Source organism: Saccopteryx leptura, chromosome 2 (genome assembly GCF_036850995.1).
Source record: "Saccopteryx leptura isolate mSacLep1 chromosome 2, mSacLep1_pri_phased_curated, whole genome shotgun sequence".
Taxonomy (NCBI): Eukaryota; Metazoa; Chordata; class Mammalia; order Chiroptera; family Emballonuridae; genus Saccopteryx; species Saccopteryx leptura.
In genome coordinates, this window is record NC_089504.1 from 329,432,515 (window position 1) to 329,459,611 (window position 27,097).

At 52.3% G+C, this 27,097-nt stretch overlaps 1 protein-coding gene across 2 annotated transcripts in view; it reads left to right on the plus strand.

The window, feature by feature from the left end:
• The first annotated feature begins 2,471 nt into the window (after positions 1–2,471).
• WSCD1 (WSC domain containing 1) overlaps positions 2,472–27,097 on the plus strand; it is a 45,695-nt gene continuing 21,069 nt past the window's right edge. Inside the window, exons 1-5 of one of the 2 annotated variants that reach the window (XM_066363385.1) lie at positions 2,472–2,749; positions 11,860–12,562; positions 17,534–17,648; positions 19,236–19,420; positions 23,930–24,051. In XM_066363385.1, the coding sequence (XP_066219482.1) occupies positions 12,136–12,562; positions 17,534–17,648; positions 19,236–19,420; positions 23,930–24,051 (849 nt within the window). In that variant the 5' untranslated portion in view covers positions 2,472–2,749; positions 11,860–12,135. Of the gene's footprint in view, positions 2,750–3,019; positions 3,242–11,859; positions 12,563–17,533; positions 17,649–19,235; positions 19,421–23,929; positions 24,052–27,097 lie in introns of those variants that run through there. The other variant, XM_066363387.1, reaches the window with a different exon arrangement.

Here is a 27,097-nt window from a genome sequence, read left to right on the forward strand (position 1 = left end):
CTGGATGCTTTTATGCACCTCCTTTCTCAACATCTCTCCCCAGAGTCAGCAGGTGCTCTTTCCTACTTGTCGTCCAGTCAGGGGCCATGTGCTGTGCCCTTGGAGGGTTTTGCATCTTAGGTGTAATATAACATTGGCCACTGAAATGGCACAGAAGCCCTGCAGCATTTTCTTTCTTTCCTTGAGCCAACTCTGTTCCCTGTGGCAGCCACGTCAAGCCCTCAGCTTCTGTCCTCCATCCCAAGTGGCAGCTGCAGGGCAATGCTGGGCCTCTCAGAGGAGCTGGGCTTCAGTTCCCCTGGGGTTTTCTTGCTGTGAGCCTGGGTATTCATTCACCTATGGGCCTCAGCAGCTTCACCTGTAAAGTGGGCTCATGAAGGCTCCCAACACCTATTTTGAGTCTAAAGTGAGGCAATGGGCATGAGAGAACAAGGCCAGTTTCACAGCCATGAGATCGGTGCAGGGTACAGGGCCCCCTGCTAAGAAGAGCTCCACACTTGGTTTACTGTTCTGCTCTTGCCTCTTGAAATTCTTAATACGTAATTCTTGAACAAGGGGCTCACATTTTCATTTTGTATTGGGCCCTGCAATTTATGTAGCAGGTCCTGAAGAGGGCTCTGAAAATCCAAATGCACTGTAAAAATGTGTAATGGCTATTATTCTTGGCAATCACAGCACTACACACACTCACATTCTGTAAGGAATGTGTAAGGGGGCTTCTCTGCACATCAGGGAGGCCGGGGCTGCATGGGATGTGTCTCTTACGCTCTGTGCCCTGGCTGGTTCTGGAGCTCCCACCGTTCACCTTGAGGAAGCTGACTATTCTAACTTGGGTGCTTTGGCCTGACCAGCTGTGTGACCTTAAGTAAGCCCCTTTTCTCTTTGAGTGTCACTTGACTGACCTACAGGAAAGTGGGGCTCTGACTGGTCCCCAGGTGAATCCTCTCCCTGCCATCCAGCACCTGTTGAAAGGCTCCTCAGAGCCTTGCCAAGCTGCTCTGCCCCTAGCAGGAGCCAGAGGCATGAAACTGTCACACCACCTGCTCCCACAGCCTCTGCCAGTCCTCAGCGTCCAGGAGCATCTTCACATCAGCATGGGTGAGGACAGGAGCTCACTGGTGCACCTGGCAGGGCAGGGGTGGCACTGTGCCTTGGAAATTTCTGAGGAGCAGTGGTGGGCCATGGAGGGGAAATCCTTAGGCTTGGATCCAACCCTAATTTTAAAAGGGGGATTCTTTTTTTTATAATTTTTTTTTATTTTTCTGAAGCTGGAAACGGGGAGGCAGTCAGGCAGACTCCCACATGCACCCGACTGGGATCCACCCCGCACACCCACCAGGGGGCGATGCTCTGCCCATCCGGGGTGTTGCTCTGTTGCAACCAGAGCCACTCTAGCGCCTGGGGCAGAGGCCAAGGTGCCATCCCCAGCGCCTGGGCCATCTTTTGCTCCGATGGAGCCTTGGCTGCGGGAGGGGAAGAGAGACAGAGTGGAAGGAGAGGGGGAGGGGTGGAGAAGCAGATGGGTGCCTCTCCTGTATGCCCTGGCCGGGAATCGAACCTGGGACTTCCACACACCAGGCCGACGCTCTACCACTGAGCCAAACAGCCAGGGCCAAAAAAAGGGGGATTCTATATAGCAGTGTGGTTGTATACATGTGTGTCTGTATCAGCACCTGTCCTTCTCAGAGTATGTGTGTGTGCACATGACTGTGGGTCATGCCCAGTATGACTCCATATAAAGAGTATCTGCTAGTAGACTCCTGTATGGCACTGTTTCTGTGGGTCTGTCACTGTGTGTTGGTGTGGAGCAGTGTAGTAGCTGATGGCAGAGCCCTGAGTGTGTTGGCTAGAGATACTGTCAACCTATTTGTCTGTAGAGTAGTGATTCTGTGTGACTATTTCAGATAGTAGGTGTGTATGAGGACGTGGGTATCAGTGTCTAGCTCTGCACAGGACAGTGATCCAAGTGTGACTGACTGTATGTTGGTATCAGAGTGCTACAAACGGTGTGGCAGGGTATATATGTGTGTCTGTCAGTGTCCCACGTTGTTTCTGAGCGAGTGGGACAGAATCCAGTGTGTGTGTGCACTTGATAGAGTCTGTAAAGCAGTGATTCAGTGTGTGTCTGTCCCTGTGTGTTTGTATCTGAAAGAGTGTGGCGACGCGTGTCTACGTATGTCTAAGTGTGAGCACCAATGCATTCTCCTGGTGTGTGTAGTACAGGGAGTGAGGCTGTGTGTGTGCATGTATGTGTGTGTAGAGACTGGGTATCAGCGTCCTTGCTTGGCGCACGGCGGTGCAGTGGGCTGGTCTGGGGGGCCAGAGCAGGTTGTGGGCCCCCATCCAGCAAGCCCGACCCCTTCCACGGGCAGGAGGGGAGGCGGTGGCGCGGTTGCCTCTAGGACCCGGCGGCGGCCGGCCGCTATCCCCAAGCCGCGCGAGTGAGCATGTGCAGAGCCGGGTGCCCGCTAGCCCGCCGCTCGCCGCCCGCCGCCCGCCGTCCGCCCGCCGCCCGCTCGGTGCCCGCTGGCTCTGCGGCCGCGGCTCTGCCCAGACGTCCGCAGCCCCGGGGAGCCCGGCAGCGGCGCCCAGTGCCAGGGCCGCATCAGGCTGCTCGCCGCGGACATCCCGGGGGCGTGCGGGCGCCAGGGGCACTCGGCTCCGGGCACTGCGGGGCTGCGGGCTCGCCGCCCCGAGGAGGCAGGCGCGTGGCCGCTACAGCGGGCACTCCAGCCGGCCGCGATCGCGGGTGAGTCCTGTCTCCCGGATGCCCCAGGCGGGACACCCGCCCGGACTGCGGGCACGGTTTCCCTTGGCTGGCCGCGGGCGAACAAGTTTGTGTAGATGTGGCCGCGAGCGCGGTGGGACTGCACCTGCTCTGGGTTCCGGGCCGGCTGGCGGGGGCGCCTTTCGTGGGGCAGAGAGTATGAGTGTGTGCGCGTGGCGGGGAGCGCTCCGGCCGGATCGGGCTGGGGCGGGTGCGCGAGGCAGTTGCCCAAGCTGATTCCCACTCCTAAAATACTGAGAGACCGTCCGTTTCCCCGGAGGGAGCCGCGGATCTGGTACCAGGGAGGGGACGAGGACACGATTTGGGGTGCGCACTGCCTATCCTAGAAGGAGACGTTTACCTAGCAGCAGTTCCCTCTCGTTCCGCTACCAAGCCAAAGCCAGGCTTCCGCTCAGCGGAGGGTTTTCTACAGCGCCTGGTGAACTTGAGCAGAGGCAGAGGCTAAAGCGAAACGTATGTATTTGGTCCGGAAATCTACCCCAAGTAGAGCTTTGTATTTTCCCAGGTGTAGACGGAAACTCACGACTGGTGGGTGCTGATTGCGTTTTTCTTTTTTTTCCAGAGGTGGCTCTGGAAGCACCCTGTCTCTGTGTAACCGCGGGATTGTCTTTTTCTGAGCATCTGTGGCCCTCGGATGATGCCTGCTCTGCTCGGTGCTGGTTTGCCCCTGAGGAAGCGATGGCAGAGAGGGGAACTCTGTCCTTCTGTTGAGCTCAGGCTCTTAGGAAGGCTGGATGTTAGGGTTCCAACTCCCACAGCCGTGTCCTGGGACCCAGCTGCTGCCCACACTCACGGGGTTCCCAGCTGCTCCCAAGATGGACAGACTCAGAACTTCACTGTACTTTTCTAACAGCAGTAGATGCCATCGTCCCTCTTGTCATTCCTCTTATCTCTGGAACAGCACGCTTCAGTTTATGGAGACACTTGAGTTACCCCGGGTTGGGATACTATGCCATGGTTGAGATCAGGAGATGGGGCTTTTTCTCCTCCGAATTGCTTAGGTTATTAGGCTCAGAAAGTGAGGGCTGGTAAGGAGTGGAACAGAGGAGGCAGAAAGCTGGCTTATCCTGCCCAGCCTGCAGCAGCCCCTACCTGAAGCTTGCAGGTGTTGGAGAGAGGGCAAGGGGAGATGTCTCTCACTACCTCAAATACACTTAGCTTGACCCTCAGAAGTCCTGTGGAGAAGGTGCCCTGATGGGCCACCTGAGCCCAGAGGTTCTACAAGGAGGAGCAGCTGTGCTAGTTTGTGGAGAGTGTGTTGGTCTCCCAAGCACACTAGCCAACAAGACGTTGGTGAGTCGGGCAGCTCCATCTTCCCCAGAAGGAGACCCCTGGTCCTCACCTGCTCCTGCATCCTCCTATCCCCGCAGGACCATTTCCACAGCTTCTCTAGCAGGAAGAATGTCTTATTTGGGGACATTTGGATGTGGATCTCAGAGCCCTGCCCTGTGGCCTGCCCTCGTATCTGGTTGGAAGTGGAGAGAAGCCTGGATTAGGCAAAAGGCCAGATCCCTCTCCCTTCCCTCCTGTCTGCCTAACCAGGCAGAAGTGGATATTCTGGGCCACTAGTTGGTTGGCTGATAAAGCCTGAGCCTCCAGCTGAGTCAGTTAAGGCCCAGCACTGGGGAGAAAGTCACAGAGCTTGTTCCCTGTAGGGTCGCCTGAACAGGTAGCACAGGGCCTCCAGGCCAGGTCGAATCGTGTCTGATCAGGACCTCTAGAGAAGGGGTGCTTCTCTCTGTAAACACTCCCGGCTTGTGCTCGCATTTGGCTCAGATCCCAGCCAGTCTTGATTCCTGACTCTTTCTCTGGCACTACGCTGAGGTCAAGGCCAAGGACTTTGGGGCAGCTCAGTGTTTAGGCCTTCAGGGTCTTTACCTGTAAGATGTGTATGATAATCAAGCCCACAAGCAGGGGGCAGGGCTGGACTAGACACAGGCCATGAGTGCATGAACGTGGCCTTTGACTGCCTTCTCCTTGGGGCTCAGTGTCTTGCTTTCACATAGTTTGTACTCATCTCTCTTCGTGACTTTAATAATCCACGATGACATACTGCCTGCAAAATTATCGGAAGTGTGCCACTTTTGGAGAACGTAGTTAGGGAGGAACTGTGCCTCCTAGTGTGGATGTGAGAAGTGGAAGAAAGAATGGGCTAGATTAATTTTGTAAGTTATAAAATGCAGTGCACCTATTGGCGGCTTTTAAGGTCTCTCCCTTCCACTTTGCTCCTCTTCTCCTACTGCTAGAAAGAGGGAGGGCATTGATAATGGGAATGCCAAAGGCATCTTGGGTCTCTTCCCATAGCATGAGTTTCTCATCCCAGGGACGGTAGGCACAGCAGACAGAGAGCCCAAGAAGGGCCAGGCTGACTTTGGTTGGGTACTCTACTTGCTTGCCCAGATTGTTTTCAGATCACTTAATGGGATCTAGGCAACCCGCAAGAGTGCACCACTAGGTAGGAGAAACATATGACCAACTGAACGAAATAGGGTTCTATGAAAGAGATGACCCAGAGATAGTCCAGGAGAGGATGTGATTGTTTCAAAGTGCGTTGGGCTTCCACCAGTGCCCACAGTGGTATTCTGTCTTTCTTTGTAGCCCTGGCCCCTGGCATGGTGCCAGAAAGAACACACACCTCTGATGTTGAACAAATGAAGGCCATGTGACATAGTAAACTTAGAATTAGGAAACTAGAGTTCGGTCTAACCATAGTTATTTGTCTTTGGTCAAGTTAACTGGCCCTCTTTCTGTCTCAAATTCTGCATTTAGTAAAAGGAGATGATAATGATTTTGATTTCACAAGTTTGTGGGAACATTACTCATTCATTTGCTGATCTGTTCATTCATTCAACACAACTGATAGTGTGTGTAGGCACCTTGCAATCTCTAATGTGGTATAGAAAAATTTATTCTTATTTATATGAATTTCAGCAGTAGGTTTGATGAAAGATTCCCCCCTCCTTTACATTGAATGGAGTTTCAACCTTACTATTATGGTTTATACCTTTTAAGCAACATTTCTTACTTTGGACCTTTTCACTTAAATAGTCTAAAATTCAGAAGATCAAAGCTCTGCTACTTTGTCCTTGCTTCGGCAGTATGTATACCAAAGATTTGCCTCTTCAAAGTTAAGACACCCACATTTTTCAGACCATGTCCCACCCAAGGTCCAATAGATTTATATTTAGTAGGTCCTTTGCTCCCTTTCTGAGTTTCCAAGACCCAGAGGTGTAGGACCCCAGGATGAGGGCAGCACATGGCCCTAAGTATTAAAGAGTGACTAGCAGGCACAGATTTCCTGAGTGCCTGTCCTGTGTGCCACTCAGAAGGGAGCAGAGACACTGACTATGTCTGTAGGGGGCTCACAGACTGGGAGGAGAGATAGGCAGAGTAGCAGCGATTCCTGATGCCAGGCGGGACCAGACGCAGTTCACAGCATCCAGCCTTGCCGTCCAGCCCTGGGGCAGCTCTGTTCCAGGGATCAGGAAAGCATCATGGAAGAGATGGCATTGGAGCTGACGCCACATTGATTATTGGCCGCAATGCATTTCAGAGCCATGAGACAGGGCATAGACATCTATGACCAATGGAAGAACATGTGTGAGGGGGCACAAAGCACTTCATGCTGGCCAGCGGACACTGGCTGGGAGATGGCATTTTTGAAGCAATAATGAAAGGAAGGGGCTAGGAGACTAAACCAAGAAGGGCCACTGAATGCCAGCTGAGGAGCTTACACGTGGCAATCTGAGTGCTGGGGAGCCATTGCAGACTATAGCATTAGTTCTTTATGTTAAAAAGATCTCTTTCCTAGGGCCTGGGAGTGGCCAGTCTTTTGGAGGTGAGTACTGTTCAGATGAGAGCCCCTGAGCTTGAGCAGAGCAGAGGCAGGCTTTATTGGAGTAGGAAAAGACAGGAAGGGGTAATTCAGAGCGCTGAGCCCAGCTGGAGGCACCCCGGCGTGACTTTGCTGAGGTCTGAGGACTGAAAGCCCTCACTCCCGACTACCAGTCATAGAGAATGGGGCTTGGAGTACCTATCTCCCTGTCTGGACAGCAGCGTGTTCCTTTGTCTTTATGGCTCTCACCTCCCTAAGAGCCCGAGAGGGTCACAACCTCACTACAGTGGTCACAGTGGCTGAAATGCTTCTGGTGGTGCCTGGAGTCATTCACCTCTCACCTGCCACTGCTTGCCCTCTCTGGCCAGCAGGTGGGAGGGAGGCGGAGTCATGTGACTGAACCCCAGTGGCCACTGGCCATGCCTGGGCCAGCTCTGAGCTCCTTTTCAGACCTCCAAACCTAGGTGAGAGGCAGGTGCCATCCGCCCAACACCCCCTCTCCTTCATGGTCAACATCTGTCTGACACCCAGATAACAACTAATGGAAGAGGGCTCGGGTTGGCGGAGTCCCCACCTGGGCTAGGCTCCTGCTCCCTCCCTGAGACCCCCAGGAGCCCCTTTGTCCTATTATTTTCCTCTAATCCCGAGAGGGGACTCAGGGTCTCTGTCTCCCAGGCCCAGCCCTTCTCTGGGGTGATACTTGGCCTCTAGAAGGCTGCTGGCCATGGCAGAAGGCGTCCCCCAGGCCCAGCCCTTCTCTGGGGTGATACTTGGCCTCTAGAAGGCTGCTGGCCATGGCAGAAGGCACCTAGCTTTGTCCAGCCTGAGACTTACACTCAGCCCTGGTGCCAACAAGGCCTGAGCCTCAGGCAGGGGTAGAGTCCCTCATGGTCCCCCTGACGCACTTGGCATGGTTCCAGGAAGGGAGGTGGGGCACCTCTCAGGAAGCTCAGGAAGAAATGACGCTGACTTCTAGCAGGGGAGGGCCCCAGCAGGCCAAGACACTTACCCACATGGCAGTCTCTGGGAGGTTTGGCTCGGGGACACCACGTGCAGCACCGTCTCCAGGAGTTTGGGCCTGGCCTGTTTTCAGAAAGATGCTGACGGAGACACACTAAACTCCTTTCAGGAATAAATCTTGCCTTGTGTGAAGCCAGAGCTGGAGCGGGAAAAGAGCAGGAAGCTTTGTGGTCACGGGAGGGGCTCTGAAGCTGGTGACCTGGGACCGAGTGCTGGCCCTGGATTGTCTGACCTTGGGCAATGCACATCACCCAGCTGAGCCGTAGAGACCTCGGCTCTCAAGGCGGGTAATCAGGGCGTCGGCCTTGCTGGGATGTGTGGAGGGAATGAGATGGTGCAGGCAAAGTCTCCAGTAGCCTATTTATTAACACTGCAAGTGCTTAATAAACGGTGACATGGAAAAATAAGGCAATTTCTAATAGCCATCTTAGCATGGGACCAGCTTCAAGTAAGAATAGGATACTAGGCCCAACCCGAGCCACAGAGGCTAAGAGGCAGTGAGAGTAACTGATTTCACCCACGGCACAGCCACTGCAGGTCAGTCCTCCAGTGTGTCCTTGTTTCCCTCTCTGCATTCATGACCAATGTTTGCAGCGGTTTGTAGGTGATAGAAGTTTTACTCCCTGATTCCACCCCACTACAATGCCAATTTATCACCATTTAACAGATGAGGAGCTCAAGGTGCCACCCTGTGCAGTGATTTTCTCAAGGTGGGTTTGCTTTACTGGAGAACCCCCCGGCTTTGAGGCACAGTGGGAATAGCTGAGGGGCTCCCAGACCCAGTGCATTCAGGCAGTGGCTAGATACTCCCCCACCAGGTGTCGGTGAGTTCTGGGTATGACTGGCCTCGGGGCCTGGCAGGGAGCCCTTGTACAGATGCACCCCTTACCCAGCCCACCTCCAGGCTGCTTTTATCTTCAGTCACTCAACAATCAGGTGCCAACCCTGCCTTGCTGTCTGTGTGCAGGGATCTGGGGACGTGGTGATAAATCATGTGTGATCTGTGCCCTAGAGCGGCTGCCAACCGGGAGGAGAGGTGGGCATGGCAAGAGTGGGCAGTGACTGGCAAATAAAATATTGTTGGGAAGTGTGGCAGAAGTCCAGGACAGGGGGACAAGTTTCTAATACTTTGCAGATCCAGGTCCCCCAAGCAGCCCACGGCAGGTGTTCTGGGCTGGGAATTGGCTTTGGGATTTTAAAAGTTTGGAGTGGAGGCCTGCTTTATAGGAGGCCTGGGTCATTGAGCTCCGGCCTGAAAGTGGCTGACCCTTGCCTTCACGCCCAGCGCCCACCTCCCCAAACCAGAGGCAGCCCGTCAGGGGAGGGGAGGCTCCAGAGAGAACTTTGGAAGGCCTTGGAGAAGTTGGGTATCATCAGTGGAATCCTGATACCTCGCACACTGTACTACACCCCAGCTCCTAGCTCATGTCCAAACCTCATCTATAAAACACGCATGGGACCCACACTGTTTCTTCAAAACTCGGAACTGTTAATCCATCAACCACATTTCTGTTCTGTCTTATCAGGACCTTTCTTTCCACAGCAGAAGTCCTTCCTTCCCCCCCTTTTATTTTAATGTTAAAGAGCTTTTTGCTGCTAGAATCCTAGTCCTTTAACCAGAGCCCTTTCTCAGCAGACTTGGAAACCCCTCTCTATGGAATTACAGCAGAGACAGGTTAACATATAAACCTCAGGCACCTTGCTAACTTCCATGTGTTTGCAAGACCTCAGCTGCGTGAGGCTGCCTTCTCTAAGTGTGCTCACGCATTGCTCCATGTCTTCCGCATTTCAGGCCAAGCTCCCACAGCTCTGGATAAATGGAACTTGAAATTTCATTGCCGTGTAAGACCCTACAGGAGCAGGTTCCAGATATCAGGATCTGCCTATCAATTTATCTTATCATTCATTTAAGAAAGCATATTCAGAAACAGAGAGCACTGAGTGAGCACCTTCACTGTCTGGCCTCATGCTGGGGACCAGAGTTGCCAAAATGAATAGGGTGTGACCTCTAGCCTTCAGTCAATCACAGTCCTTGCCAAAATGATTGACAAGTGGATAGACAATTAAAATTGGCCCAGGATGTGAGTGTGAGTCAATCAGTCACAGTCCTCTCAGGATGACTGACAAGTGAATAAACAATTAAAACCATGCATGCTGGGAGGGAGGATAGTTGTGGGCTGTGGAAAGACGGGGGAATCTATAGCAGTGGGTGGGTGGTGGTCAGGAAAAGTTCCTCATAGGAAGGAACACCTGGGCTGAGCCTTGGAGGAAGCACAGGAATTCATTAGGCAAAGAGGGAGAAAAAGACATGAAAGGTAGTGTGTATGTACAAAGGCACCCAGACGGATGTGCTGTGGAAGTTGTGCTGGACCGTGGTTGTGTTTCTGTGTGTACGTGTGTACACGTGCACACGCTCACGCATGAACGCGTGATGGGGAAGCCGAAAGAAAGGGCCTGGCAAGAGATGAGCTGAATGCGCCTGATTGTGAAGGGGCCTGTGTGCTGTGCTAAGGAGCTTGGAGTTTATCCCAAAAGCCACGGAGAGCTATTGAAAGGGGTTTTAAGCAGGCGAATGCTGTGATCAGATTTGCGTGTTAGGAGGCTCACCCTGGCAGCCCCGTGGAGGGTGGATCGGAGGGGCCGAAGCTGGAGACAGGGAGATCAGTCAGGATTTCTTGGGATTTTCTCTGTGGTTTTACAAATCTGCTGAGGCAGGCGGGGTGGGCCTGGCACACACCAGCTTAGAAAGGCAAAGCTCTGGAGGTCCTGGCACACACCAGCTTAGAAAGGCAAAGCTCTGGAGGCCCTGGCACACACCAGCTTAGAAAGGCAAAGCTCTGGAGGCCCGTCTGAAATGGCTTCCCGACTCAGAGTTTAATTCCACCTTCATTTGCTGATTACCCAGCCTGCCACCCCCGCTCCAGCCTAAAGGACCAGCCGCCTGTATGCCCAGATCCCTGCCCTCCCCAGAGGCCTCAGAACTTGGCAGCCGTCAGCGTTTTGTCAGAAAGGGCCATGCTGGTCTGGGCTCCTCTGGATCTCCCCCCTGCGATTCCAGGCCATGGAGCCCAAACGTTGCCTTTCCTCTCACACCTGGCCGGCTGTTCCCAGCACACAGAGCAGCCATTGAGGGGCTGCGCGGGTCTGGCGGCAGTCCCGGGCCGCGTTAGTTACGGGCAGCAGCTTAGTCACGCTCTTCGGAGCCTTTCTTTTTGGGACAAGCCTGTCCTTGTGCTGAGAGCCTTCCTCAAGCAGCAGCCCAGCCCCAGGCAGCTGCAGAACCCTCCTGCCAACCGCTAACAGCACACTCAGAGGCCCTGCTGGTGGGAACCAAAGCTCAGCATGAGAGCTGAGTCCTGGGGAGTCGAGGGGGACCCTAGGAAGCTTCTCTCAGAGCCCTTCCACCTTTTCTACATCAGATGTCCCAGCCCCGATTCGCACGTGCAGGGCCCTGGGTCTGTCCTGTTCCTTTGGCCCCTAGCCCTCAGGGAGCCACCAGGCAAGTCCTCTCCCTTCCTCACATCGGTTCCGGTGTTAGGCTGACCAGACCCTGTGAAGCAGTTTCTAAAACACAGCCTTCAGCCCCAGTGTGCCCCTGGGAGTCGGCAGATTGCACTCACGTGTCGAGCACCTGCTGTATACTCCTGCCCCGGGTGGGTGCATTTATATGTGATGCTATCTCATTATAGGTTGGGCTGTCCATGTAGTTCAGAGTACAGGCTCTGCGTACAAACCGTGGCTCCTCTGTTTACCAACTGTGTGACTTTGGGAAAGTTTCTTTGCCCCCTTTTGCCACAGTTTTCATCTGTAACCTGGGGATATTACAGTGCCTACCTCGCTGGATTGGTGGGAAGATTAAATGAGATAATCTGGGTGCCTGACACTTCGTAGGGATTCAGCACAGAGCTGCTGCAGCTCTCCCTCTTCCCCCGTCACTATTGTTACTGCATCTTCACAACTGCTCAGGGAACCGTGTTATTCCCATTTTATAGGTGAGGAAGCAGAGGCCCAGGATGTTAATTAAGTAACTTGCCCGATGTCAGAAAGCTGGCCAGTAGCAGAGCTGAGATTTGAACCCAGCCCTCTGGCCAGTGCTTCTGCAACACAGTCAGCCCCTTTGGTAAATAGAGCCAGTCATGAGGGGCTTCTGACCCTGGAGCAGGGGGAGCGGTGGGCCCTCCTGTTTCATCTAAGTTCTTTTTCTCTACTTTTCCAGATTTCTGAGCCAGAACATGAGGGTCAGTAGAGCTCAGGAATGGCAGCGGTCATGACGCTTATGCAGAAGCGGCAGCTGCAGGGCCCAGAGGCCGGAGATGAGTGATGGTACCACTCCAGCACCTGCTGAGAACAGGGCAGGAGGAGCAGTGACCCCGGGAGAGCGCAGGCTGGCTCCAGAGTGCGAGATGAAGCCGCCGGAGGCCCAGGCCTCCCTGCCGCCCGGGTGCTAGGAGCCGTCCCCAGGCTCCAGCTAGGAGCCCTGCCTCCCAGGGGCATGGCCAAACTCCTATTCCGACTCCAGAAGTTTCTCCGCCGAACACAGTTCCTGCTGTTCTTCCTCACAGCCGCCTACTTGATGACCGGCAGCCTGCTGCTGCTGCAGCGGGCCCGAGTGGCCCCGCCCCAGGGTCCCCGGGCACCTGGCTCCCTGCAGGCCTTACCCGTGGCCGCCATGGCCCTGGGCGTGGGCCTGCTGGACAGCAGAGCCCTGCAGGACCCCCGTGTGAGTCCGGAGCTGCTGCTCGGTGTGGACGTGCTGCAGAGACCCCTGGCCCGGCCCCGGCCTGGACCTCGCTGGCTCCGGAGCCGCAACTCGGAGCTGCGCCAGCTGCGGCACCGCTGGTTCCACCGCTTCCTGAGTGACCCCCAGGGGCTGCCAGCCCTGGGCCCCAAGACCCCCCGGCCAGCTCCCAGCAGCCGAGGTAGGTCCCCTGGTGAATTTGGGAGCTGCTCTCAGGAGCCGGGCTCAGGGTCCCAGGATCAGCGGCCCCTTTCTCTGCCCTTGGTGCAGCCTGGCCTTCACAGACTGCACCTTCCCTCCCGCTCTGCAGGATACGGGAAGGGCCTCTGATGTGAAACCCCTTGAAGTTTTGCTCACCCACCAGCTGGATTTCCACATGCCTCTAAGCCAGGATGTGTGAGCAGGTCAGGTAGACCTCAGGATTTGCATTGGACACAATCCTCATTTTGAATCTTGGCTTCGTCACAAACTTGTTGGGTAACCTTGAAATGTCATTTAACTTCTCAGGATCCCTTTGAACCGGAGATAGAGATACCCACCCCAGGGTTATTGTGAGGATTAAATGGGATAATGTAGAGCAGTGGTTCACATAGTGGGGTCCCAGACCAGCGGCTTCAGCATTACTGGGGAGCTTGTTCCAAGTGCAGATTCTTAGGTTCTCCCAGATTTGCCAAATCCTGAATTCTGGGAGAGGGGCCACAGTCTGTATAGCCACACTGTCCAGGTGATTCTGATGTACAGCTAAGCTGAGGACCCCTGGGCTAGAAGACCTAGTCTATTATTTGGCATTACTGTGTACCTATAAATAAATGTACTATTTACGGGTACTATCATTATATTCCGATATTACAAACTGAAGCACAAAGAAGTAAGTAAATTCCCAAGGTTATGATTCTCTTAGTTTGGGTTCCTAGAAGCAAACCCTGAAACCAGAACCTCAGTGCACATGTTATATTTGGGATGTGATCCCAGAACACTGTTAGGGAGTGGGAAGTAAATCAGGAAAGAGAAGACAGCCAGTCAAGGGTGGGGTATAGAGCAGGTGGAAACTTGGAACAAGGGCTCATCATGCATCTCAGGGTGCAGTCTGAAAGCCACGAGGTCTGGGGGACATGGGCAAGCACTGATCAGACCCATTGTAATCACAGCTGAGATTTTAACATGGGGTCAGCCTGGATTCAGGTCGGGGCTCTTTGCACTGAGTGATATAGGTTCTGTACATGCCCCAGTAATGGAGCCTTTATGTGATGAGCACCCAAAAAGTGTCATGGTTGTTGTCATCCCTGTCCCCACCCCTGTAATGACCCCATTTGGTCCTATACCCTAAATCACAAAGGGGAATTGCTTGCTTAACGATAAGAAATGTGGTTGGAGAATAGAGCACTCAGTGGCAAAATATAGGAAGAGATGAGGTAAGAAGCTCATCTTAGAGCTTGGGCTTTGGGTTCAGGTCTGGTGCCTGGGTCAGAAAGGGCGATGAGGGCCAGGCCTAGGACTTTCACTTTATTCTGAGGATAATGAGAAGGTTCCAGGGAACAGACAGGAGCCCAAGCTTTCCTTTCATTAGGAGGATGATCCTAGTGGCTCGGTAAAATGTAGACTAGAGGACCGTGCGTTGTTGTCTGCATAGAAGGAAGTTTCTTCTAAAATCATGTAGGTCAAAGCCCTCCCTCACTATGGGATTTCCAGTGAGGCTTTCATGGAGACATGAGGAATTGATTCTGCAACTCATTTTATACAGGTATGATTTCTGTAAATTCTCCTCAGTACATCCAGAAACTGGGTCTCTATGCAGGTTATACCAGTGTGACTCATTTAGACTAAAGTGTAAATGACTGACAAGGTCAACATGGATTTCTTGAGAGGGAGCCATAGGAAAAGCACAAGTTTTGAAAACAGACCTGTGTTCCTGTCTTGGTATTGCCAGTTCTGGGCTCTATGACCTTGGGCAAATTAGCTGCAATTCCTCTATTGCTCTCAAGCTACACTTATTGAGGATTCATGTCTGGGTCTGTATATGTACTACTCATCATACACTTCAGGATCTTAGTCAGGTGGAAGAATCAGATATAAACCCAAATGATTACTACACAGCATGACTGGGATATGACAGAGGCATGTGCAAAGGGCTTTGGGTTTATTAGACAGAAGTGACTAGTTCTTTATAACCTGACTTCAGGGTGACTGGCCAGCAGAGGGGAGGGCTCAAGGTTACCTAGTTATAGCCCTGGGTGTAGAGTATGTATTCCTAGGAGAACCAGTAGGTACCCCTTTAAGACCTTTACAGTGACTTAAAACGGATGGAAGGGGCTCCAGTGAAGGCTGAAGGACTGCGGTTATGTCAACCACTCTACAGCAGTATCGTCTTATCAGTTGTTAAATATTGGAATGATTACTACCCTGAGTCCTAGGGATGCCCAGTTAACTCTGGTTGCCCTCCCCAGTGATCCCCCAAACCTCCCCATGACCCAGCGAATGAAAGGCCTGGTACAGCAGGAACACCGGGACCCAGATCAGTGTTGAACAGTGGCAATTCAGATCGGGCAGTCGGTTATTAAATATTTTTAGTATTCCCCAAAGTTTTAGGAAGAATATGGACTCTGGGAGTGACAGTAGTATCATCACATGGCTGGAAATCTTCTGAGAGAGAAAGGAGAAGCGGGGCAGTGACCTAAAATCCTCTGGGCGCCCCCTTTTCCTCTGGGGGCTCTGGGAGCCCTGCCCAGCCAGGCAAGCATTACCGGTGGAGAGTGGCCCACAGTCCAGCCCTCAGGACAGCTGCTGGGGCTGCAGACAAAGAGGGCGTCTCTGAGGCGCGGGCAGCTTGCCATCCTCCTGAAAAGGGATCCTGCAAACCGCGGAAGCTGCAGGAGCCTCTATCAATCACTGAGCATTTCATTATACCTTGGACAACATCCATAATGGAATAAAATGTCAGTAAGTTTACTAAGGGAAAAATAGTAACTTCTTCATAGCCAGTTTGTTTTTTATTGATAGTAATTTCCAAAGACATTCCAATATCTCCAAAGCCATCATTAATAGCTTCACGGCATGTCCATTTTGATGTGCAAATGAACAGATGTGGAGTCACAGACAATAATGCATTGCCTCCATTTCAGCCGAAAGCAATAAATCCGCCTCAGAATGTGTCCCAGTGTATCCCCCTCGGAAGTCCTTTTCTTTCTGTGCATTCTAGTCTCTGTCAGGAAGTTAGAAAAGCCATTTGTTATTTTTGCAACAGAAAAAGGGCTCACCTCCTTCTCACACACAGAGTGTGCATCTTAGGCCCCTGCTACAAACTGAGCCGGGGCCAGCCAGTCGAGGGCTTCCCCTCCAGACTGGTCAGTTCCCACAAATGGTCAGCCACCAACTCGTTAGCCATTCCTTGTTTTCGAAAGAACCCCAGCCTGATCTCTTGAAACCAATTCTCTGTCTCTTTTATTAATGTGTTAATTATTCAGCTGATTTATACTGATCATCATCACACCAGGTCCCAGGTGAGAGTGTAGGATCAGAATAATAACAATAGCTGTTATTTATTCAAAAGTCTGTTAATGGCCAAGCATTGTTCTGTGTAGATGTACATCTGCTACCTCATTTAATTTCGAACAGCCATATTTGTCTGTGGCGCTGTCACTATTCTAATGATGAAGAATGTGGGTTTTAGGAAAAGAAAGTAATTTTAAAATGTTTGTTTTTAATAATGATATATTAGCAATAAAAACAATCATGACTGAGCATGTACCACATGCCACGCCTTACATTAGAAACTTCCCTTGTGTTACGGAATTCTCACCACCACCCATGAATTGCATGGGAGCATAGCCCCATTTCACAGATGGGAAAGCTGAGGCTCGGTGAAGGGAAGCTGCGCACGCCAGGTCACACAGCCAAATAACAAGGGAGCCTGGATTTGAACCTAAGTCAGCCCATTCCCAAAAGCTGTTACCTACTCACCCAGAAACATCTATGTGCCATTCTCAGTCTTCAGGAGTCTTGAGCCCGGGCACCTTTACAACCTTTAGGTTCATTTCCCACCAATAGTGATAAATGTTTAACAGCCTTTGAGCTTGTGTTTTGGATGTTTAATTGAAAGCTGTAATAGAATTCCTTCTTTGCTGAGCAACACATGAGAAATTTCTGAAATATCAAGTTGTTTTTTTTTACTAAGTAGGCAGGTAAGGAGAGCAACTCATCCTTGCTGACCTGGGTGAAGTCTTCCTGAGGTGGTCCATTCTCGTCTTGGTCATTCTGAGACTTGATATATATAGAGAGAAGAGCTTTCAGAGCCTGGGGGTCTGGTAGTACTGAGTGGAGGGGTATATAGCACGTGCCACATGTGTGCTGATGGACTCTCAAGGGGTTCTTCACCTGGAAGGTGGTGAAATACCTCCCTGTTAGGTTGACAGGGCAGGGCTGTTGCAGACTTGCACTGGCATGGGCATGTGGGGTCAGCACAGTCACTGCTTTGTGGAATGATGTCCTCCCTCCAGGGATGAGCCAGAGGTGCCTGGACTGGTGAGGGCCCGGCAGTCCCTTGGTTCTGGTGGGTCCCACACAGGACAGCTCTCTGACATGCAGACAGACTCTGCTTCCACACTGCCACTGATGGGGCTGGCTCGCTCCCGGGATGGCAGATTTTTTTTTCTTGAAATAGATCTATCTGTTTGCAAGATCTTGTTTATATTAGCTAAAATCAGAATTTCCACAATTAATTTCTTCCCCCTGGATTACGAGGTGACAGCACTTGCCCACCAGGACAGCTGTGCAGAGAGAGAGGCCTCTCCGAGCCACGGATGGAGAAGAAGGGCCCAGGGGAGGTAGTTAAACCAGCCAGACTTGCTGAGTTGGGGTGGAAGAAAGTGGCATTCAACCTGACACCAGGCTCCTGATAGGGTGTCTAGGGGGAGAGTGGGCAATTAACTAAGAAAAGGGGCAGAAAAGGGGCAGAGTTGAAGCATCCAGAAGCACGCCAGGAAAAGCCGAACCACAGCCTCATCCCCTGGGCTTCTCTGAGAGGTACCGTTGGCCAGGAAGGGCTAGAGATTGCCTTGGCATTTCCCCAAGGTGTGCCGCGGTTAGGGGCCCCTGTGCCGCGGTTAGGGCCCCTCTCCGGGGCCTCTGAGTCTCTGCAGTGCTTCTCTGCCCGCAGGCACCTATGTCGGCTGCTTCAGTGACAATGGCCAGGACAGGACTCTGAAGGGCACTGTGTTCTTTGACATGAGAAAGATGACCGTCTCCCACTGCCAGGATGCCTGTGCTGAGCGGTAAGTGTGGGGACCCGGACCCTCAACCGCACTGGAAATAAGATGAAGAAACATTCCCCGGAAGGTGGTGAGATTTTGGCTGCCAGGTGGCTGTCAGAGTATAACTAATTAGAACTTGGTTGATCAGATCCCAGTTGTCCAGAAAAAGGAAAGTTTATTGAGGAGGCAGCAGGGGAGTGTGGAAAGAGCCCTGAGCTCAGTGTCAGGAGACCAGGGTCCCTGTCCTGCTGTGCCAGGCACTTACCATGTGAGCTCTGAGTCCTATTCCTTTCCTGGGGCTCAGTTTACTTATATGTTTAAATTAGGACAAAGGGCTTTAACCTAGATTTCTCTGAGGCCCTTTCTCACTGGACAAGTTTAGTTTATTGTGTTTATAACGAGATTGTTTTTTTTCTGCTATGGCTAGTTACCAGACACTAGTCACATGCCAGGGAATGGTCCCTACTCTTAAGACTCTCACAGTTCACTCTGCATGTGTGTGTGTATGCACATTGGTGTGTGCCCTGCATGCTCACACACAGCAGACGGGTAAAACAATCAGCAGATGGTTCAGTTCATTTATTTCAGTCACATTGTATTCTTTCATATTTGTTGTGTCATAAAATCTCACCACCTTCTACTAGGTAACAACTAATTATGCCCATTTTATAGGTGGAGAAGCTGAGGTCAGGGAAGGAAAGGAGAGGGTCCCCTGTCAAGAGTACTTCAGAGTCTAGATGAAACTAAAACTGACACGGACACAATCTCATTTGGTTTTCCTAACAGTTAAGGAGACTGAGACTTATGTGATATTCAGGGTCATACAACCTGGCGAGGGGCCAGATGAGGATTTAGGTAGGAGCTTATGTTTGGGTCTTCAATTTGGGTTTTTTAAAACCTAGGTCCGCTGAGGTGGGATTTTGAAAATGTTGACCTCTTTCCATAGTTAAAATCCTGTGTGAGATAGTGGTTCCATTGGCTGTCTTTCCTTAGAGGCAGCATTACTACTGGGTAGAGGTGGGTAGGAACGGTCTTCGGGGGAGGCAGGCTGGCAGTGGGCCTGTTTGTAACAGGGGCAGGGCAATTTGGATCAGTGGTGGCTCATAAGAGCAAACAGTTAAATTTTTAAATGTTATAAGCCCATTGCTAAACCAGCAGTAGCTTGAAATCATCTAAAATAGGAGTATTTACACCACAGAAATTGGCAAGTGTCACCAATTAGGGCTCCTTCCCTCCCATACTGAGAACCAGTTAGTTACCAGCACACCGCTGTCTGTTACCATGGATAACACCGTAGGAGACAAAGCTCAGGGCTGACGAGAGGAACCAATGGGGCTGAGTCAGTTAACTTATCACAAAGGAAAGACTGCTCCCCAGACTTAGGCAGAGGACTCCTAGGTCTGGCTAAGACTGACCCCTGAGGCCAGCCACCCACTGATGGATGTGGCCTCCGCCTCCTCACCCACACCTAACCTCAGCTTCAAGCCCAGCCCTCCTTCTGGCCCCAGACCCAGCTGTTACTCCTCTATACAGACCTCAGTGCTATTAGGACCCCAGCCCTAGCTCTGGGCCAAGGGCAGCTTACCCCATGCCCCACTCTTCCTGCAGGTCCTATGTCTATGCTGGCTTGGAGGCCGGGGCAGAGTGCTACTGCGGGAACCGGCTCCCAGTGGCCAGCGTCAGGCCGGAGGAGTGCAAACACGAGTGCAAGGGGGAGAAGGGCTCCGTGTGCGGCGGTGTCGGCCGGCTCTCTGTGTACCGAGTGGACGAGCTGCAGCCGAGCTCCAGGAAGCGTGAGTGTGGCACCCTCCCCCTAAGCTCTGGCTGCCCCTTCTCTCCGCTGCCCCTGCCTGTGGCTCCAAGTCCGAATTACTTGAAACAGAAACTCTGCCTTCCCTTTCTTACCACCTTCCCTGGGCAGGCTCCTCACGATGGGGCGTGGGAATAGAGTGCCAAAGGTTGCTTGAGTTCATAACTGAGGCACATCTTTCTTTGTCCTCTGAAAGAGTGAGAGAAACTGATCAGGAGGCCTGGGGTCTAGGCATAGGCCTAGGTATGTCTCAAACATGCTGTGCAGCCTCGGGCAGCTCGCTTTCCCTCTCTGGGTTTCAGTCTATTTTATAAAGTACAGAAGCAGACCTAGATTTCTAGCAATGGGGTGGACCAGATAATCTGGAAGTTTCCTAGCTATAAAACAACCTAGAAAAGGTAGATAAAATTCAACAAACACCATTTTGCATGCATAGCTGAATGAGCAGAAAGTTGCGCTTGCTCCAGAAATGCAGAGGGAACCAAACCTCACAGTGGTGAGATGAGAGTCGGAGACGATGCTGTGCGGCTCCGGCCCCCGCAGAGGGAAGTTGCTGGTCTTGGTGGCCAAGACTGAGGTTTTACGTCCACTTAGAACAGGATAGGGAAGCCGATGGAAACCTCTGCATTAAGGGGGATTCAATTTCACTGAAGTATAAATCAATAACGTTTATGTTTTTAAATAAAATATCACCTACTAGTTCAGAAATATAAAAAGAAAACTTGTCTGTTTGACCTGAGCTTTCAGGTGAAAAACATATTCTTCCTAAGATTTTGAAATTGTCGGTCTGCATTTGGATGAATTTTGAGGCTCAGATCTATACAATCTGCCTGGTCCGGAAATCTCCGACAGGGACATTGGCTCTGGGCCTCCGAGACGTGCCAGCAGAGGCAAATGCAGCCCCTCTCAAGAGAAGAGTTGTGCCGCCAACCCTGGTGTAGAGTTCCCATAGATAAATTCTCACTGGAGATAAGCTTACAATTAAGTACAGAAAGAACCCAGGAGCGAATAATCAGCCATGAGGGAGTGTCAGCTGATGCTTCAGGTGGTGACATTGAACCCCCAAGAATCTCAGTGCAAAGTGCTTTCCAATACAGATAACAACTGAGGGGGCCCAGCTAGATGTGTCTGAAACTCAGGTTTGTCCTGATTGCAAGCTGATGAGCCTGGATCCAGTTAATCTAGTTCTGAAAGGCTTTTTTTAAAATAAATATGGCCCTGGCCGGTTGGCTCAGCGGTAGAGCGTCAGCCTAGCGTGCGGAGGACCCGGGTTCAATTCCCAGCCAGGGCACACAGGAGAAGCGCCCATTTGCTTCTCCACCCCTCCGCCGCACTTTCCTCTGTGTCTCTCTCTTCCCCTCCCGCAGCCAAGGTTCCATTGGAGCAAAGATGGCCCGGGCGCTGGGGATGGCTCTGTGGCCTCTGCCTCAGGCGCTAGAGTGGCTCTGGTCGCAACATGGCGACGCTGGGATGGGCAGAGCATCGCCCCCTGGTGGGCAGAGCGTCGCCCCATGGTGGGCGTGCCGGGTGGATCTCGGTCGGGCACATGCGGGAGTCTGTCTGACTGTCTCTCCCTGTTTCCAGCTTCAGAAAAATGAAAAAAATAAAATAAAATAAAATAAAATAAAATAAAATAAAAAATATGGTTGCACACATTTGCATGTCCGGGGCCATCCTTTTCATAATCGGGAGGGGCTGGGCTGGGAAGAAGTCAGAGCACAGGAGACTGGGCCCCCACCACTGGCAAGGGTGAGACAATAGATGGTAAAGGCACAGCCCAGCATCCGGGTACACTGACTCATGGACACAACCGCCTCTGGCTGTGCGCCTGGTAACAGGGCTCCAGGACAGCTAATGGACTAGTGCAGAGCCCAGGGAAAGAGGGGACTGAAAGGGTCAGAAGAGGGGACTGCAGAGGGGTGTCTGGGAGAGCTCTCCTAGCCATGAATGTTGGCCACACAGTACAGAAGCCTGGCTGTGAGAAGCACGGTGACTGTATGTGGCATCAGAGTGATGGGGAGAGTGGCTCCGTGCTCAGGCCCAGCCAGCTGAGACGGATGAAGTGCTTACAGTCAGATAAGATATATCTGGACACAAGGGCTCCAGATGGGGGAGCGAGGACAGGGTTTGTAACCCTGGCAACTCATTCTTTATGGACTCGCTGATGAGACCACTCACTCCACAGATAGTCATTGACACCTACCCTGTGCTATGCTAGTCCCTGTCCTGGCATAGAGGTTGCCATGGTGCATGGATCTATCAAATTCTGCTCTGTCACTTGGGCATTCTGAGGGGCTTCCTGAGGACCAGACTGTTCCAGACTGTCTTCATGAATCTGATTTCTTTGGGTTCCAGCAACATTACCCCCCTGATCCCTCCTCTCTGCCCGCCAGCAAGACCAGGTCTGTGTGTGGGCTCTGGGCTGCCCTGCCAGCTCCTGCTTGCTCAGCCACTGACTCAGACATCACTGTTTTGTTTCAGGTTCCCTAATGGTTGAGGGTGAGTTGGCTCAGTTACTCAGACCATTGTGTTGGTTAGGCTCGATGTCGTGGTTAATGTTGGGAACAGTATGATAACTGTCCCTTTGGGCAGGCTGTAGAGCCCGTGCGGTTGACCTTTGCCTTCCTGCTCCCTTCTCAAGGGGATAAGCCAACAGGATCTCTGTCAAGAGGTGACCAGGTGACCACCCATGCAAAACTTCAGCTTCTCACTAGCAAGGAACACTCACAGGATTAAGAGCCGTGAATGTGCTGCTGGGTTGGGATCAGAGGTAGGAACAGAGCAGTTCATCAAGTACTTTAATTAGAAGGCATCCTTCTGTCTGAAGTGGCCCTTGGGCTGTGTCACCAGGGAAGCAAGGAGGGAGGAGGGTATGGACAGACTGTACTAGATGACAGTCACTCAGTGACATCTAGAGGCAGCTGATTCTGCCATCCCCAGCATGCCCTGTTGTGTTCAATTCATTCATCCGCTCAGCCCTTATTGGGCACAGGTATATGCCAAGGTCAGGGCTGGGTGTGGGGAGCACAGGGGCAACCCAGATGCTGCCCGCCCCTGGAGCTCTCTTTTGTACCTCCCTGTGACCTAGGACTGGCTGGGATCCCCATGACCCCACTCACCTTGTGCCCTGCCTGTGCACTCACCCTACTTGTCACGTGCCCCAGAGCCTGTCTCTCTGGTGTCTGTCCCACCCCAGAGCAGCTGGCTGAGGACCACAGCCCATTGTATCTAGAAATTTGGTCTTTTCGGGGCCCAATCACACCACAGAACAGGAAGGAATTCTGTGAGCCCATCACTCAGGCCTTACACCAAGGCCAAGGCAGGAAGGTGGTTGTGGGAGACGCAGCCACATCAGGGCCTGGCATGTGGGTGCAGGTTACCCCTCAAAACAACTCTAGCTGCCGGGAATTAAGTAGGTGAGGAAACAGAGAGTCTCTGGGTGCATGACACTCAAGTTTCAGAGCAAGTCACTAGCAGTGCCAGGACCTGATGACAAGCCATTAGGATCTTCAGCCTGGACTGTTTTCTTGGCACCAGGCTGCATTCCTTCATTTATGCCCAAATAGGTTGGTGTCCTGATGTCGAGACCACTGGTGATGTGGTTGATCAGATGGTCTTCCAGACCCGGGGTGTGATCCTGCTTTGCGGTTTTGCATGGCGCACCCTCCCACCCTGGTGCTGGCTGGTGAGAGGGTTTCTGCTGCCAGCCAAGACTGGCAGGAAGAGGTGCTGAGCCCCAGGACACCTTGTGTTCAAAGGAACGTAGGATGAGAATCAGGATGCCATCTAGAGACACTCCAGTGAGTCTGGAAGAAATACAAGCAGTTGGTGCTGGAACATCCCGGAAGGCTTGTTCGGCACCAAGGAAACCAACTAGGGAGTCGCAGTTTCCCACCAGAAGGTCTGGAGAACAGCACGGTCAGAGGCTTCCTCTGTAACATAACACAGGCTGACAGAGTCTTCGTTCCTAGAATCGGGTGAGAGTTCAAGATGGGGGAGGCAGCCGTGGTATGACTCAATGGCATAGTGAGAGGCAATGTGGCAGGATTTCAGGTTTCCAAATCTACTTCCTTTCCACACATTCACAGGGAGGTCATAGACTTTTTCAGACTAGCATCCTCTCGGGTCACCTAGTGCAGAATCTGACACGTGACGGATGCACAATTCGAATTTGTTGAGAAAGGAAGGATGGATGGGTGAATGGGCACCATTCTCCAAGAGCTGGCAGGAATAATGAGACCTGAAGTCAACAGGTTCAGACAAATGGCCCCTTGTCGGTGGCCCTGGGTGACCAGGTTCTGGCGCCCAGTTTCTCTCAGGAGCTCGGCTTGACCACACCCCATCCAGGGAGGTTTGCCTTCTCTGATTTGAAATCTGCCCTTTCTGAAGGTAGTCACACCTGTTTCAGGATCCGAAGCCACCAGGTTTCCTTATGATAGGCACCAACAACCATGCGTACCGTCTCTTACCGGAGTTCCATTCTCTCCCCTAGGGAGGACCGTCACGTACCGTGGATGCTTCAGACTGCCAGAGAACGTCACGCACGCCTTCCCTGACTCCCTGATGCAGACCAATGTGACCGTGGAGATGTGTTCGGGATTTTGTTCCAAGAAAGTAAGACCACTTATAGTTCACAGCGATCCGCCATGTGCAGTGTTTTCAGAGAGGGGCAGGTGCTGGTTCTGGGCTACGATGTCTGTCCGCGCCCTGAGCAGCAGGCCATGTGCAGACATCACTGAGGGCGCCCACTGGGAGCTGTTGATAAGGCCGGAAATTCCAAGCTGGGTGGGAATTGTCAGCAAAGGTTGTAAAAACTGAAAGGATCATACCTTTCCCAACATGAGCTCTTGGCACAAGTGTCAGATGCTAAATTGACTTGGTGTGGAAGCAAAAAGATGCTGGCTCAGGAGTTGGGGAGAGCTGACAGATTTTCTGTTATATGTGCTGACACTGTTAGGCCATGACTCGGACTTCAGGGCCTACAGTCACTTGGGCACCTTTGGTTCAACCTGGACTGAGGAGGGGAGTGTGACTGTGCAAGGGATGGGCTGGGCACCAAAGGCCATCGTTCTTGTGTCGTGTGTCAGCTCTGGGGTGGGAAGGTTAGCCAAGGCCAGACAGGGTTGCAGAAGGCAGGACCCGGGATTGTGAAGCGAGGCTGGTGGGACCAGAAGGCTGTCCAAAGAGCTCTGAGATCGGGGGCTGGAGTCCGGCGGTCTCCAGATTGGTCTGGACACGGCAGCCCTAGAAATGACCCTCACGGGCAGCGGGCTGGGGTTTGGGGCTGCTCCTATGTGCGGGATTTCAGTAGCCTTGTTGGGACCATGGTACCCGGAAGCGTAACAGAATGGAGCTAGGAGAGAGGAGGGCCATAGCAATGATGATGATGATGATGATGATGATGATGATGATGATGATAGTGATCAGTGGTAGCTAACATGTATTGGTTATTTATTTCAAGCCATATGTTAACCCATTTAATCCTCCTAACAACCCTGTGGGATAGTTGCTATGATTGTCTACATTTTGCCCATAGGGAAACTGAGGCAAGGAGAGCTTGAGCTGCCTGAGTTCATTTAGCCAGTAAGAGGAGGAGCCAGGATTTGAACCCAGTTTAGCTCCATAGCCTGCTGGTGGTTTGAAGGGCCCCAGTGAAGGCAGATGTGGTTGAACATGAAGGAGCCTGCCCTCCACAGGTGCCCCCACCCTCCCTGGGAGCTGCCTTCTCTCTGTTCATGTGTTCTCAGCCCCCCGAGATGCTTCCCTCAGAGGCGGGTGGAGATGAGGCCTTTCAACTGTGCTTTCCTCTTGCACACGTGCAACCTTTGAAGTGGCACTCTCGCATGTCCAGCATTTCGGAAGCCTCTGCCAAGGATGTCTGGGGCATCAGGGAATCACGAGACACATACAGCAAGCCCAGAATAGTTTGTTGATTCTCAGACATCTGGCCTGGGGATCTCTACTTCCCCTCTCCCCATTGTGGGAACAGAGCCTGGGACAGAGGCAGCCGGGACACCTGCTTGTGTACGTGCAAGGAAACCAGCTGCTTCCCAGGGCTGCCTTCACGTCTGCAGTGGAGAGCAGGTTCCTGGGGAGCCCCCACTGGAATCAGAGGAACTCAGCTGGGCCAGACCAGGCTGAAGGCAGGCCTCCTCAGTCAGTGCTGGGGCGGGTGTCCTCCTGTGTGCTGGGCACTGTGCGCTGGGCACTGTGCTGGGGGCCTTCCCACCACTGTCTGCTGTACTCCTCCCAGCACTCCCTGAGGGGAGATGCTCTGATCCCTGCTCGCTGCAGAGCCAGTGCAGCCTCACACGCAGGCATGGAGTGACTGGCTCTACAGCCCACTCTTGACACCACGCCTGTGAGTTTTTATGCTAATCCCTTTGTGTGACATTGAGGGAAGGAGGGACCAGGTGGGTGAGTGCAGAAAAGAAGCAAAAGGAGAGAAGAGACAAGAGGACAGGACAGGAAATGGACATCATCGCCGTGTGTCCTTAGTATCTTAAGTGATTTTTAATAGGTATTGTGCTCACATGGAACACAACAGAAAGACACCAAAGTGCTCAGAGGAGAGAGGCTTCCTCCCACCCTGGTGTCTCACCCACCTAGTGTCAGTCCTTCCTTGAAACTGACTAACCCAGGGTCCTAACTTCCTGTGTCTACTGAAAGTCACTTTGAAAAAGTGACTCTGTGACTATTCAAGCAGTTGTTCCTTTCGAAGTCATTATTGCTTTACAAACCCACAGAGGGTAATGAGCAGCTCACCGCCTTGTACCGGACTCTTCCTGGACACTGTATCTTAGTAGGCACTCCATGTAGGCGAGGAAAGCGCTTTCCCAATCTTTTACCCCATTACACGGATGTCCTATAATTTACTTAACCAATCTCCTGCTGTTACACATTTAGCTGGTTTCGATCTTTTGCTTTCATATGTAAGGCTTCAGTGACTCCCCTTGTGAGTGGGTTGTTTTGGGCCAGTGGATCTGAGATAGAATTCCAAGGCATTGCCAGGTCACAGGCCCTGTGTCCTTGTCATGTTGGTAAACTTTGCCATTTCGCACTTGGCTGAGGTTGTGTTAATTTGACAGCCCCACCAGCAATGTATGAGAGAGAAACAAGGCACCCTGCGACTCTTCTTTTAGGGACAGTAATTTCAAAGCAGCATCCTCGGAAACTTTGGGGGTGCCTCCTCCGGGGCAGCCCACGAGGGCCCAGGGATTTCTTCATTGTGATGATAGACAAACCTCATGAAGATTTAAAAACTCTTCAACGTCTATTTTCAGCTTTTCTTCATTTGTGCTGGCACAGAGCCACTTTGCTTCAATTTCACACTGGAGCATGTGCCAGAGCTAGCTGCCGGCTCCTAGTCTCTTATGCCATTGTGCACGCTAGAACCTTGTGCGTCTCCTGTCCTGATGTGATTCAAGGACAAGTGACACGTGCAGCTCGCGCTAGGGCTGGTGGGAATTGTTCAGGTCAGAATGGGAGGAGAGGGCATCTGGGGTTCTCAGAAGTGGCCTCTGCCCTCAGGGCCTGTTTCTCTTCCTGGCCTCCCCTGTATTGTCGGATGTGGATGCGGTGGGAGGGTGGGTGTTTCCTCCAGCCCCATTGTTTAGATGCTGGGGAGTTTGCAGCTGCGAGGAACAGGCATTATTTACAG